The following is a 15,043-nucleotide window of genomic DNA, read 5'->3' on the forward strand; positions in this document are numbered from 1 at the left end:
GCTCACTGTACCTTTTGGTGGTCTCTATATTAGGGTTCCTTTGAATTTAGTGCAGGGCCATCTTCCATTATTTCTGTACATACTTCCAGCTTGGAATACTATATACAAGTTTATTTTTTAGCATCATCTCTGTGCTGGTGACACCCACCTTAATACTTGCTGCCATCAAATATCCCCTGCTTTTATGAGATACACCTGTTAACTGGTCTCTGATGTCATTTATTCTCTGTACCACAGATATTTTTATTAAAGGTTCCTCATTTCTTAGTAAACTTCGTATTTCTGTGCACAGTAATTTTCATGACCAGACAAATGAGAGTTATATGGACACCTTACTGAGGCGATTGCAGCTGTACTCTAAAAATCTTGAACATTTAGTGGAGGAACGTACCAAGTTGTACAAGGCAGAAAGAGATCGAGCTGATCGCTTGAACTTTATGCTTCTTCCAGGGTAAGTGTTCATCTGCCTACATTTCTACAATACACTGTATATCAATGATGGCCAGCTAATCCTTCCATAAAATAATGCTTACATTGTCAAGATATTCAATTGTGGAAACCATACATAAGAATGACGTAGAACTGTGAACTGAACTCCAACCATGGAGAGATTAATGATGTCAGAAAAGGTTTTACCCAGAGGCATAACTTGGAAATCCTGGGCCACTATGCAAAATCTGCAATGGGGTCCTTACCTATCTTTTGCCATTTAGGACCGCTTCACACCTGCGCCCGGTCTCCGTTTTGCAGATTTCCGTCTTCTGCCCGAGAAACTGGACAGGAGATAGAAACTGGCAGTCAGTTTTCAAACCCATTTATTTGAATTGGTTTGCAAAGTGAACACCCGTGAGCATCTTCTGCGGCGAAACAGTCTTTTTTAACCGGACACAAAGTCGAACATGCAGGACTTTGTGTCCGGTTAAAAATAATGGTTTTGCCACGGAGATCAGAAGACACTCACGGGTGGACGCTGAATGCCAGGTTTCCATCTCCCGTCCAGTGTCTCGGGCAGAAGACGGAAACCCACAATATGGAGACTGGGCGCAGGTGTGAACCCGGCCTTAGTATAGTTTAGTAGTAGGATACTTTGTTTTCTAGTTACAGAACCAGATTATGCAGAGCTGTAACATTTTGTCATCCTATTAAAAAAATTCAGTTTGGCTGCAATCTCCAAACGACCTCCATCTAGAAAATATATATATATATATATATATATATATACAGTATATATATATATATATATATATATATATATATATATATATATATATATTAGCATATACCTGCGACTTTGTCTGCGGGTTGGTGTTGGCGCTGAGCTGCTTATATTTAGCCAATTGCTGTTGTGGATGATCCGCCTGCTCCCACGTCTCGGCTCTGCTACATCACAGCATATGCGTAGCATACTCAGTTGTATGTACATCTCTACATATGGAGAGCTTACTCAGCTGTGCTACAGCGCTGCGTAAGCTCTGCTACATCTGGCCATTTGGATTATAGGGGTGTTTTTATGTCAGTGTGTGAGCAGCTTCTGTTTTACAAAGGGCTGAATGGATGTTGCTGAATTGTGCCAAAGTTCGATCAGCCTGCTCCAGCGTCTTGGCTCTGCTACATCGCTGCATATGCGTAGGATACCCAGCTGTATGTACATGTTTGCATATAGAGAGCGTACAGAGGTATGCTAAAGCGCTGCGTAAGCTCTGCTACATCGGGCAATTGTGATTACAGGGGTTTTGCTATGTGACTGTCTGAGCAGCTTCTGTATTACAAAAGGCTGAACGGATGTTGCTGAAATGTGCCAAAGTTCTCCACCCTCCCCCATCAGAGGCAGAACAACACATTCTCCATCATACTCACTGAAACTCTACGCCTGATATACTCCTCTTGCCCACACACATCCTGCATGTTCTGTAATCTCCTGATCTGATCTTCCATGAGACTCCATTTTCATCAGCTTTCACACTGTCCACCTTCATCCTATATAGATCTGCCCACAAAATAGGATGTAGCTCTGCCCACTGCCTAGCATGATCCTATCCTAGAATGGCTCAAGGACCTGTGATGATGTCATCACAGGTCCTTTAGTGTTATGTGAACCTAAATTCCTTCACTGCGGTCGTGTAGTGACATCATTTACTGGAATAAAAAGTAGCCTATGTTTTAATCGTGGTTCCTATCTATGTACAGTATGTGGCAAATTTCATGCAAATCCGTTCAGCCATTTTTGCGTGATTGAGGAACAAACATCCAAACTCACAAACATCCAAACACAAAAACTTTCACATATTAGTAGGATATCTATACATATAATCAGGTCACAGAACTAAGAGGGCCCTAGTAAAAGGCAAGAGACAGGTACCAGGATTCTGACAGGGCCCCAGGCTACTGACGTGGCCCCAGGATACTGACGTGGCCCCAGGCTACTGACATGGCCCCAGGGTACTGACATGACCCCAGGATACTGACAGGGCCCCAGGATAGAAACAATTAAAGCATAGGCTAGGCAGTAAGCTACTACTGAATAAAAATTATCATAGTGACATTTTGGGAATTTGTGAAATGAATTTTACTAGTAGGCCCTAGTCACCACAGTCTGACCATGAAAAGAGCTATAGTTATAGCTATAGATAATCCCTGAGAACGGTTCAAAAAGAGGAATCTTTATATTTTCTCTTTGTAGAAAAGGAAACATCTGGTCTATCCTGTGTGATATTGGTTAAAGTGATAGATTATTACCGATAATATTCGCCAGTTGTAAATTTCTGTATGGCAGTAAAATAAGACAGACTGTTTCAGTGCCAAAAACATAAGCCTATTCAATTACATTCAATTTCCTAGAGGCCTCGCACTTTGTATGAATATCCTGCACTTACAGCTTTGAAGACTGGCCTCTGCCCTAAATGGCAACTCCTCTGTCTCATAATGTGTATCATATGTACTGTATGTAGGCTGCGTGCGGACCACAGATTGTATTTTTATCTCATATTGTTTATGTACTATAGAAAGCTTCACATTTCTATGTGTTTACTGCAGGCCTGTGGTGAAATCCCTTAAAGAAACAGGACTAGTAGAACCAGAATTTTTTGAAGAAGTCAGCATTTACTTCAGTGATATTGTTGGATTTACTACAATCTGCAAATATAGCACACCTATGGAGGTTGTGGATATGCTGAATGACGTGTACAAGGATTTTGACCGCATTTTAGATCATCATGATGTCTATAAGGTACTAAGTTGGATGAAATTTTACATATTTATAGATTTAGTAAGTTCGAAAAATACAAAATGTATATTTATAAGTATCACAAGGCATATTCTGTCTCTCCTCAATTAGCAAAAGTGGAATATCAACTTGTATTAACCACATGAACAGAAAAACTATAAAAAAAAAAAGACATTGACAACATTATAAAAGTATACAATGGCCAAAAAGTTCTTAACAACTCAGTGGTATCCAGTCAGGAAGCGAACATGCATGACACAATGAAGGGTAATAAACCCTAAATGGCTACTTTGGAATATATGGCTCTGTATTTCTAAGGCTTTATCTGTGGTACTGAATACATAGAAAGTCAACACAGCCATAAAGGAACAAGTTGCATTTGACAGTTTATCTCCACCTGCTGTACTATCCTAGAATGAAGAGTTAGTCCTTGTCTTATATGTATTACTGTGTTCTACTGCTTGAGTAAGTGAGTTTTAGGGTGCGTTCACACGATGTAAAATGGAGCGTGATCTGGCACGTATACGGCATGTCAGAGTTTGAGCGCTCAAAAAAGATTCATAGATTGTAAGCTCTTGCGAGCAGGGCCCTCAGTCCCATTGTGTGAAATGACGTTCTTTGTTATCTTTCTGTCTGTATTTGAACCCTACAAATTGTACAGTGCTGCGGAATATGTTGGCGCTATATAAATAAAATTTATTATTATTATTATTATTATAAGGGGTTAAAGAAGAACTTCAGCAAAAAAAATTTTTTTTCTGTCTCTGCACCTCTAATCTGTTTTTCCCTCTCCAGGTTTATTTCTATACTGCCTCCTATCCCTGCAATGTGGTTTGTTCTAAGCACCTAAGCAGGCACCATCTTGAATTTATGTTTCTTTATGTTCTGCTATCAATCATATGATTCATCAGCAAAGCATCACATCAGCTAAAGACTGTACTGTATCTACCTGCTGGTGTAGATGATGATAAATATAGTGGGTCGGTTGGCTCCATTCTCAGCATGCCCTCATCTTACCCCTCTTTAAGAAGTGTTAAGGATGACATACAAGCACCACTGGTACAAAATGTTTGTGTCATTGTGGTTTTAACACTAGTTTGTAATTTTTTTTTTCTACACTACAGTAGATGAATTAGTGGAATGATAAATCGTCCCCATTGTTTTTGCCACATTGGTGTTTTAATAATATTTTTTATTTTTACCCTTATGGTTTTCATTTTTATATGCTTGTTTATGCTCTTTTATATCTTTTTGTTAAAGGGGCTCTATCACTAGGAAAAGTCATTTTTAACTAATCACATCTTTGCATAGCCTTTAGAAAGTCAATTCCACACTTACCTATAGTATGTAGATTGCCTCAGTGGTTTCTGAATAAGTCTGTTTTTATTCATATGCTAATTAGATTGTTGCACGATAGATCGTGCACTCCTCTCCTGTTGTTTTCTATGGGAGACTGCTGCTGCTGCTGCTGATGACTCAGCTTCCTGTTTGCCTCTACACACATAGAAGATAATAGAAGAGAGGAGGCTGCTGGGAACTTCCTGTGCTGGCTGGAAGCTCATTAGCATATTAATAAAAACGGACTTATTCAGACACCACTGAGGCAATCTACATACTAAAGGTAGGTGTGAAGTAGCCTTTCTAAAGCCTATGCAAGCATGTGATTAGATTAAAATGACTTTTCTCAGTGATAGAGCCCCTTTAAATGTTCTTACTAAAGTGATGATATTTTTTTAGGCTTTAGTGTAATGCTAAAATATTATGTTCTCCTCAGGTTGAAACAATTGGAGATGCTTATATGGTGGTCAGTGGTCTCCCTAATCGAAATGGAAATCGACATGCAGTAGATATATGTAGGATGGCCTTGGACATTCTTAGTTTTATGGGATCTTTTGAATTGAACCATTTGCCTGGTTTACCTGTATGGATCAGGATTGGCATTCACTCAGGTGTATATATATATGTATAGTATATTTATTCTGTTCAAAATATATTTTGGATGGAATTTTTTTGTAATATATGTAGTAATAGAGCTATAGTATTATATAATAACATAATATAGAAAAAAAATGGAAAATTTCTTTAAGGGTTCACATTATGGTTATGGATCCACATCTTTAATTTAGCAGAATAATGAATTCACAACTGTAAGGAGTTTTAAAATGTTTTCAAATTGCTGATTTTTTAACTATAGTTTTATTATGCCATATGAAACTAAGACTCCCAACCACTCAGTGTGTGAAGACAACACACAGGTATACGATAGGTCATATGGGTGCCAGTTCTAAGCGGGGTTGACCACCTCCCCACAGTAGGAAAATACGCCCAAAAAAATAGAATAGGAGTAGAGATGAGCAAACACTGTTCGGATCAGCCGATCCGAACAGCAAGCACCCATAGAAATGAATGGAAGCACCTGTGACGCTGACTTTGCCGGTGGCCAGCCGGCGTCACAGGTGCTTCCATTCATTTCTATGGGTGCGTGCTGTTCGGATCGGCTGATCCGAACAGTGTTTGCTCATCTCTAAATAGGACGGCACTCCAGATATGGTTATGGTTAAAAAAAATCCTTTATTTATACAATGCAACGTTTCAGGAACATCCCTTCATCAGGCTTAAAAACAATTAAAAGACATATAAACACATATGTCACTATCAAATATACAAAAATACAAAAAACAATTATACATATACCGTATTTTTCGGACTATAACACGCACCTAGGTTTTAGAGGAGGAAAATAGGGAAAAAAAATTTTGAAGCAAAAAATGGTAAAATATTTAATATATGGGAGTTGTAGTTTTGCAACAGCTGCAAGGCCACATTGACAGGCGACCCTGCAGCTGTACGGGGATGCATAGAGTGGTTTTTTTTGCGGGGCCAGAAGTACTTTTTAGTTATACCATTTTGGGGAATATCTATTGCTTAGATCACCTTGTATTGAAAAAAAACCCGGTGGTTTATGATATATGATTTTCTACTTTTATATATATATTCTAGGGACAGGAGGTGATTTAGAACTTTTATTTATTTTATATTTTTATTATATATTTTGAAAGCTTTTTTTTTTTTTTTTACTATTTTATTCCCCCCCGGGGGCTTGAACCTGCGGTCACTTGATTGCAAGTCCCATAGACGGCAATACAACTGTATTGCCGTCTATGGGACATTCTGTCTATTAGTATTACGGCTGGTCATAGAGACCAGCCGCAATACTAATATAGCAGTGACAGGCCTGGGAGCCTCATTAGGCTCCCGGCTGTCACCCGAACAGGTCGGCTCCTGCGATATCGCCGCGCAGGAGCCGGCCTGCAACTTTACAGGTACGGGGCCGGTGGGGCCACCGATACTGACCCGGCATCCGCTGTACTAGAAGCGGATGCCGGCACGGGATAGACGCCGGGGCCTGAGACATCGCTGCGTTCCTCTGCCCTGCATGAAGCCAGCGGCGGGGGGATGGAGGAGCGGAATAGCATCGCCCCTGCCGCTGCTGGCTTCATGCAGGGCAGAGGAACGCAGCGATGTCTCAGGCCCCGGCACCTGTGCCGGCGTCTATCCCTTGCCGGCATTCGCCTCTCTATTACGGCGGGTGCCAGGTGCTACATTCAGACTATAAGATGCACCCTTCTTTTCCCCCCAAATTTTGGGGAAAAAAAGTGCGTCTTATAGTCCGAAAAATACGGTAAATCTCAATAAGCGGCAGATGGAATTAACAAGATGCAATATAATACTTCAGAGTAGGCAACATCAAACTCTCTAGGTGAAGAGGTGACCATGTTCGTCCATTACTGAGGCATATATATATATACATAGATAACTAACATACAGTTTTATGAGATAAGACATAATCACAGTCAATGGGTGAAATATTTGTTCTATGTGTTTTTTATGGTAAACAGAGGGTATAAATAGACCTGTTGGCGCCTTTTATTATGCTACCGACGTCAGCACGCAATTGGGGCATGTCCATGTCAATAAGTGTGGAATTGGCGGTTCCAAGCAGGAATGCATACGCAACCTGGGCTTTTTAAAATGCATTTCAGCCCGATCTAGGCCCGAGGCATGATTCATTTGGACTTCATTACAAAATCTGTAATTCGTTTCATGTGGTATAAATTATTTTATTGTGACATTTATATAACTGTATGGTTCATTTATTCTGTACTTGGTACACTATGCATATTTTCTATGTGGCTAGGTTGCCGATGAACAGGTCTATTTATATCCCAATGTTGCATTGTATAAATAAAGGATTTTTTTGAAGCATAACCATATTTGGAGTGCCGTTCTATCCTATTTTTTTGGCGTAAGACTCCCAACCACACTTTGTTAAAAACTAAGGGAGATTTCAAAACTGGGCATTTGCACATGTGCAACCACCTTTTGTTGTGTACTTTGAATCAAATTATTCATTTTTAAAAGCTAATAATTCCATTATTGCTTCTCATCAGTAATTGAGACTGAATTACTCATTGTGATTCATTGCTTTGCCTAGGGCCCTGTGCTGCTGGTGTTGTTGGAATTAAGATGCCAAGATACTGCCTTTTTGGTGATACTGTTAACACAGCTTCACGGATGGAGTCTACAGGATTGCGTAAGAATAATTAAAAATTAGGAAATTTCTTAGAAGTATACACTAATAATTCTTTCTAGCCCTAAGGCCGGGTTCACACGGAGTATTTTGGATCGTGACTTGGTACGTAGACGCCGCAGGAGGTTTTGCAGGCCGTATATGCTCCCATTGTTTTCAATGGGAGCCGGTACCGTATACGCGGCGCTATTTTGCGGCCGCCACAAAATCACGGCCGCAAAATAGCGCCGCGTATACGCCGCGTATGGGAGAGCCAAACCCTAGTCCAGCTGAAATGTAAAGGATCATAGATGATCACTATGATGCAGTCAGTTCAGTTCATCTGAGGTGTGAGCATTCTGGGAAATGCAGTCATATCACTGATCATCTACTGGGTACAGGCTAACCCCTTAATGAAAATGACATGGCAGCTTTGTCTGGTTCATCATAACGATTATGGCCATACCATATTTATATTAGTGTTTATTACGCTTTACAAATTTTATAAATAAAAATCTACTTTTTGAAAACAAACAAATTTTTGGGGGTCACCGTATTCTGACACCTATCTTTATTTTTCTTTTTTTTACAGTACTATTGATGGGGATATGTCAGGCCTCTTTATTTGCAGGGCAAGTTGTAATTTTTATTGGTAACAATGTTTGGTATTTATGACTTTCAGACCACTTTTTATTCTTATTTTTTTTGGGGGGGAAACAAAGTGATCAAAATACACATTGCGGTACATTTTTTTTTTTTGTACAGAGTTCACCGTACAGGATAAATAATGCTATTTTTGGATAGTGGAGACTCATACACACATGGGGTACATGTTTGTTTATTTTTGTGTGTTTTTACTCTGTATTTGTGTGTTGTTGTTTTTTTTAAACTTTATACATGTCCCACAAGGGGACTTGAAGCTGGAATCTCAAATTCCCAGTACAATGTCCTGCAATACATAGCATTACAGAACATCACACAGTAGTTCCTGTGCATAGTTTGAACTATGCATAGGCAGTCAGGAGGCCATGGCCAGGCTTACTGGCTGCCATGACAACCCCTCTGTACCCGTGATCCTATTGTGGGGGGTCTGAGGTGCGACCAGGGGGGATTTTGCACCCTGATCCCCTGGATGCCATGATCGCTATTCATCACAGGAACCAGGGGGTTAATCCGGGGGATTCCTGTGCCCTCAGGATTCCTGCACCGCTCTATTATGGCACAGAGCTTTAAGGTGTTAAGTACTAGTGTATACCTCTAACCACACGATTAGGCCATTCAGTTATGCCCTGGAGCTTGTTTCCTCTACTTATTCGTAACCCTCAAAGCAGATCGATGTATAGTTTAATCAAGAAAGTTTAATTACAACCTATAATTTATTTATTTATATATTTTCCTTTTTTTTATGCATATTAACAGCCATCTTGTCATGGGGGTGTCAGTCAATGACAGCTATATCTGTATGCACAGTCACACATTGACAGCTCTCTATAGGGGCATAACAAGTAACAATGGAACCTCATAGCAAAATGTGTAATAAGATAAAATAGGTTAATCCTTTAATAGTCCCACAATGGGGAAATTCAGTGTGATACAGCATCATGGATAGTACAGTAGTATATAGCAAGAGAGAAACACATACAAGCTCATGGCAGATAGAGAGATACTTGGAGTCATAGCAACTAAAAAGAAAGAAACAAAAGACAAACTGCAGGATAATTTAGTTCTCTGTGCAAAGTGATGTTGATAATACAGCCCGACTGCGGTTGGAGGACACGAGGAGGGCGGCACAGCATGTAGACATAACAGGCAGAATCCGTTTTTTGCAGAGATAAGGGACATATGCAGCTATCAGGATAACCTGTGGTAGTTCCTTTGGTAGGTAGTGAGATCTCCTGCTCACAGCTGATAGTTCAGTATATTGTATCAGCACTATTGTTCCTTAACCACAAAAATGTCCCAAAAAGCACACCATCTTTCATTGTAAGGCCTCCTCCTTTCTCCTTACCGCTGTCATGTGTTCTATCCGCCCAATGAAGACTGAAGCCATCCAGGGAGACAGGGTGCTGAATATTCCTCTACACCAGGGGTCTCAAACTTGCAGCCCGCGGGATGAAAGTTTGCGGCCCCCGCGCAGCTCCCTGCATGTCTCGCTATAGTCATCTTTCGGCCAGCACACTAAGACACGCCTCCAATAGTCACGTGATGTCTGACATCACACACAGGTCCTTGAGTCTTAAACTTCAGCAGTACTAGCTTTCCACTGATCACCCATCGCTTTTATTGCTGTTATAAGAGCGGGGGAGTGATTGGAGGAAAGTTTAAGTAAAACAGTTAAACTTTCCTCCGATCACTCCCCCGCTCTTATAACAGCAATAAAAGCGATGGGTGATCAGTGGAAAGCTAGTACTGCTGAAGTTTAAGACTCAAGGACCTGTGTGTGACGTCAGACGTCACGTGACTACTGGAGGCGTGTCTTAGTGTGTTGGCTGAAAGATGAAGAGATGTAGTACTGAGAGGAATGTGAGATGGAGTGTGTGTGTCAGTAACCTAGGGGCAGAGATGGAGGGGGGGACATGAACCTGGGGTCACAGATGGAAAGGGGAGCATGAAAATGGGGGCAGATGAAGGGGGTATCTGAAATTGGGGCAGATGGAGGGGAATATGAAACTGGGGGCAGATGGATGGGGCACATGAAACTGGGGCAGATGGAGGGACGACATAAAACTGGGGACAGATGGAGGGGGGACATAAAATGGGGCAAATGAAGGGGGATATCAAACTGGGGGAGAAATGGTGGGGGGAGATGAAACTGGGGGTAGATGAAGGGGGGGCACTTAAACTGGGGACAACTGGAGGGGGCATTAAACCATGGGAGTAGCTGGAGGGGGACCTTTCTGCCTCTAGTTGTCCCCAGTTTATTGTCACCGTCCACCTACCCCTACATTTTAATATCTGCTTCTAGCCTCCTGAGTTTAATGTCCCCCTCTAGTTGCCCCCAGTTTAATGTCCCACTTCAGCTGCCATTAATTTATTGCCCCCCTCCAACTACCCCCACTGTTTGATGTCCCCCTCCAGCTGCACCAGTTTCATGTCCCCTCTAGTTTCCCCCAGTTTAAACTGGGGCACCAGGAGAGGGACCTAATAGTGTGGGGCAGTTGGAAGGGAACATTATAATGTGGTGACATATAGTGTACAGGTGACTGTAGGAGGATTATACTGTGTGGGGGCACATGAAAAATGAATAAGAATGGGTGGAGTCATCATTAAATTGGGCGTAGCTAAATTTGCATAGCTTGTGGAAAACCTGATGCGGCCCAGCCTCACCCAGATTCTACCTCCAGCGGCCCTCGTGTAAATTGAGTTTGAGACCCCTGCTCTACACTATCTATTCTCTTGCCATGCTTCCTTAAAGGAGTATTCCCACATCGCATACTCACCAGTCTTCACTGCTGTAAAATCTTCTTTCTTCCTGGTTTCTTGCATCATTAGTTGGGCGGGGTTTCACATGCAACCTGCCATTTAGCTCTGCCCCAAATTAGCGTGTAACTCCGCCCACCCATATTGAACTATGAAGTACAGGCAGCAGCAACTCCATTCTGTGTTACATACAGAGACTGCCTTTCTCTGCCATAATGAACACAATTGAATTAGCTAGCCTGATAACTGGGAGAACAGTGAAGTGAAAGCAGCTCCTCTCCTCTATCTGAGAGCAGGTAGTTAGGTCACGTGGTGTAGACACAGGAATAGCAAGAAACAAAGGCTGGCTCCCTTGCAATTAGCCCCTCCTCCCTCCCCCCTGACAGCAGGCAGATACATTACTTGACTTTTGAGCAGATAAGTCAAGGGCTGTGTCAACAATGAATTGAATAAAGTAAGATAGTGCACAAACAAAGCAGTTTTGCTGAAGCAGTGTATTTAGGAAAAGTCTTACATCCACATTACCAAGCAGTATAGATAGGATCCTTGTGATGGGACAACCCCTTTAACTAATTGGGGGGTGGGAGAGATGGTAGGTTCCTAGGCTGTAACAGAGTCCCATGTGTCTACAGTAAAAAAAAAAAAAATTCCAGTCAGCTGACCGTAGGTATCTTCCAAGCATAAACAATAGACGCCAAAAACATTTTCTTGGAAGAACAAGTTTGCAATTTCATGCAGCTTTCTCCTCCTTACTTTGTTTGCCTCATGTTGTCCATGCCACCCTTAGCTCTTGGGGGGAGGTAACAAGGCACATCTACACAGGAAATTCAAGTCGATCGCAGGCATCTTCTAAGCATAAACAATAGACAAAAAGAAAATTGTCTGCAGGTTCTTCCATTCGAGATAGTTAGAGAATTCATAGTGCTAGGTTACTTGAGTAGATTATTCTTGAATATACAGACAAAAAGAATGAAAAAGGAAAGATAAAGGTCACTCTTAGCTCTGTATTGAGGCTGCCACTTAAGCGGCGCCATCTGGGGAAAAAAGGAGCCTCCTGTAGCATGACCACTTTAAGCAGCAAGTTCAGAACTTGAAAATTGTATTTATTTATTTTATTTCACTCCACACAGAGAGCTAAATGATCCTGAAGTTTTTCTTTTTAGCTGTTATGACTTTTAGTATCTTTTCTAAAAAAAAACCATGATGCCTGTGTCTACTTTATTCTCACTACCTATAATTTATTCATATAGAGGTAATGTTTAAGTTGCCTTCATCATGTATTGTTGGTTTTAAAGAGGACCTTTTAGACTGTACTCTAACATAGTCTTCTGCTGTCTGATGGGGCGTTCCTTACTACCCAGCAACAGCAAGGAGGACTTTTCCCTTTGCCATTTTCGGCAGAAACCCGACAGACCCCATTATAGTCTATGGGGCCCTAGGGTTTCCACTTGTAACTGCTTTTTAAGTGGATAGGGTTTACGCCTTTTGGGTCGCCAAATGGACAGAAACCTGACCACTAGTGAGAACCTAGTGTAACACTATTTGGCTACTGATCACAAGGGGGAATCTAGCACTGATATTGAAGAACATTCCTCCTCAGTCAGTGGCAGGTTCTGTCCTGATTCTGCCTTCCATTGTTTTCAAGCGGAGGCAGAGATTGAAACAGGACACTGAAGAAATATGTGTCCTCGATCTTGCCACAGAAAGCTCTGCTTCTGTATTCCACTGCAAGGAGACAGAAGGCAGAAAATGAAGAGGAATATAAATGGATGTCTGCTTTAAATTCCTCTTCATTTAACTACTGTGTGAACTTAGGCTACATTCACATGACAGAGAAACTTGGCCAGGTGACATCCGTTTTTTTAGGGATGTCATGGGCAGCATTTCATTTAATGTCAGTGAATGGGGGCTATTCACATGACCATTATTTTGACTGTTTGTCTGTTGTCCTATTTTTGTCCTATTTCACAGATCCCTCCATACCTTCTAATATATGGGTTATCTGTGAAAACGGATGCCCCATGGGTACAAAATGGGCTGGAAAAATTAACGTGTTCATCTAGCTCTATCCTTATGCTGCAATTCCACAAGCAGATTTGTCCATCCTCTGCCAAAACTGTGAGAGCCTGGCTCTGTAAAACTCCTTCATATGTGAATTGTGAATGCGTACAAATGTTCATTGCAGAATCTTCACTGGCAATGTGCAATAAATCTGCAATATCTGAACACAGAATAAATTAATAAATCAAATGAGATATTTATCCTTCTTTCATTCAATTTTTTTTTTTCTTTAAACAGCTTTACGAATACATGTAAGCAAATCAACGATATCCATTCTAAAGAGGACAGACTGCAAATTTCAGTATGAAGTAAGAGGAGAAACATATCTCAAGGTAAGAACACATGGAAAGGGTTTTGCAAATGGTTCTATTGAGCTTATACTACCTTGCATTGGTTATAGGGCTAAGGCCCCACTTAGTGTCCTGCAGCAATAAAACGCTGCAAGGAAAAAATACGGTGGCAACGCATCGCGTTTTTTCCTGCAGCTCTTTTCACAGAAAGTCTGCAGAGGTTACCATTATATCTATAGGATATCGCCGGCATTTCCATAGGTATAAATAACATGCTGCAATTTCACCTCAGATATAGGGTAGATTTTGTAGCACATCTGATTTTTCATATTGTACTGCCTTTGAGAGTTCATTTTCAAATACATTTTTTCTTTATTCTCTTGAGTGATTGTATTACTGAGACTCACATGTCCATTGCTGAGCCTATTTTTCTTTATGCGTTTTGTGAAATTTAATCCACATTACAGAGTACCCTGGGTTCTTCTGTCCGCTTGAGAAGTCGGACATCTTCACTTGCGGACAGGGAAGGACGGGCACGGAGTGCAAAAGAACGCACCCGATGCCCATTGAGATGAATGACAGGTGTCACGGACACAGCTAGTGTCCGCTCCTAGTGTCCGTGACAGATTTTGAGCGGACACTAGGAGCGGACACTACATGTCGGACACCGAAGGTAGTGTGAACGCCCCCTTACACAACACATGTATTTGTGTTTTTAAATTCTCTTTCTTTGGTGTTTGTTTTCTTTATGTCTGTTACCAGTAATGTATGAAAAGCTGGGAATTCTATAGAAACGTGAGAATTATTACATACTTTCCCCAGGCATTGTATATAATAAAAACAAAAAAACTTCACAGCCCTGACAGTTAATACATAGAGATGAGCGAGTAGTACTTGATCGAGTAGGTATTCCATCGAATACTACTCGCTGTTCGAATGTAAAAGTTCGATGCAGAACCAGCATTGATTGGCCGAATGCTATACAGTCGGCCAATCAACGCTGGTTCTTCTCCTACCTTCAGAAGTCTTCTCCGTGCAGCTTCCCCGCGGCGTCTTCCGGCTCTTCATTCACTCTGTCAGGCATCAGGCCTGGGCAGAGTCAACTGCGCATGTCCGCTTGTAGTGGACTGGACTGGATACACTAAAAGAGCGGCGTCGTGTGTGTTACTGGCTCCATGGAAACCAAACCACATGGAGTAAAAACACACCCACAATGGGCCGGAGTAAGGGGAAGCGTTGTATAAACATATAAGGCTCCATGGAAACCAGGCCGCATGGTGTCTAAGACACGTCCCTCACAAACCAGACTAGAAGTATAACAAAATTACTAGACAAAAAAGAAAAATGCAGGTGAGAAAAATTAATAATGTTAATATAAAAGAATAGAATTAAGACATAAAAATGAAATGTGAATATAAAGAAAAAAAACATACTAGTGCCAAAAACAAAAAACAAAACCTCTCAATATGTGTATCCAGA

General features: G+C 41.2%; 1 protein-coding gene across 1 annotated transcript in view; it reads left to right on the forward strand.

Annotated features, from left to right (window-relative positions):
- Window positions 1–15,043, forward strand: part of GUCY2C (guanylate cyclase 2C) — a 111,176-nt gene that overhangs the window by 89,847 nt on the left and 6,286 nt on the right. Inside the window, exons 21-25 of the mRNA XM_075286331.1 lie at window positions 293–451; window positions 3,034–3,226; window positions 4,998–5,172; window positions 7,719–7,817; window positions 13,512–13,606. Of these exons, the coding sequence (XP_075142432.1) occupies window positions 293–451; window positions 3,034–3,226; window positions 4,998–5,172; window positions 7,719–7,817; window positions 13,512–13,606 (721 nt within the window). The remainder of the gene's footprint in view (window positions 1–292; window positions 452–3,033; window positions 3,227–4,997; window positions 5,173–7,718; window positions 7,818–13,511; window positions 13,607–15,043) is intronic.

This window comes from Leptodactylus fuscus, chromosome 9, assembly GCF_031893055.1.
Source record: "Leptodactylus fuscus isolate aLepFus1 chromosome 9, aLepFus1.hap2, whole genome shotgun sequence".
Classification (NCBI taxonomy): domain Eukaryota; kingdom Metazoa; phylum Chordata; class Amphibia; order Anura; family Leptodactylidae; genus Leptodactylus; species Leptodactylus fuscus.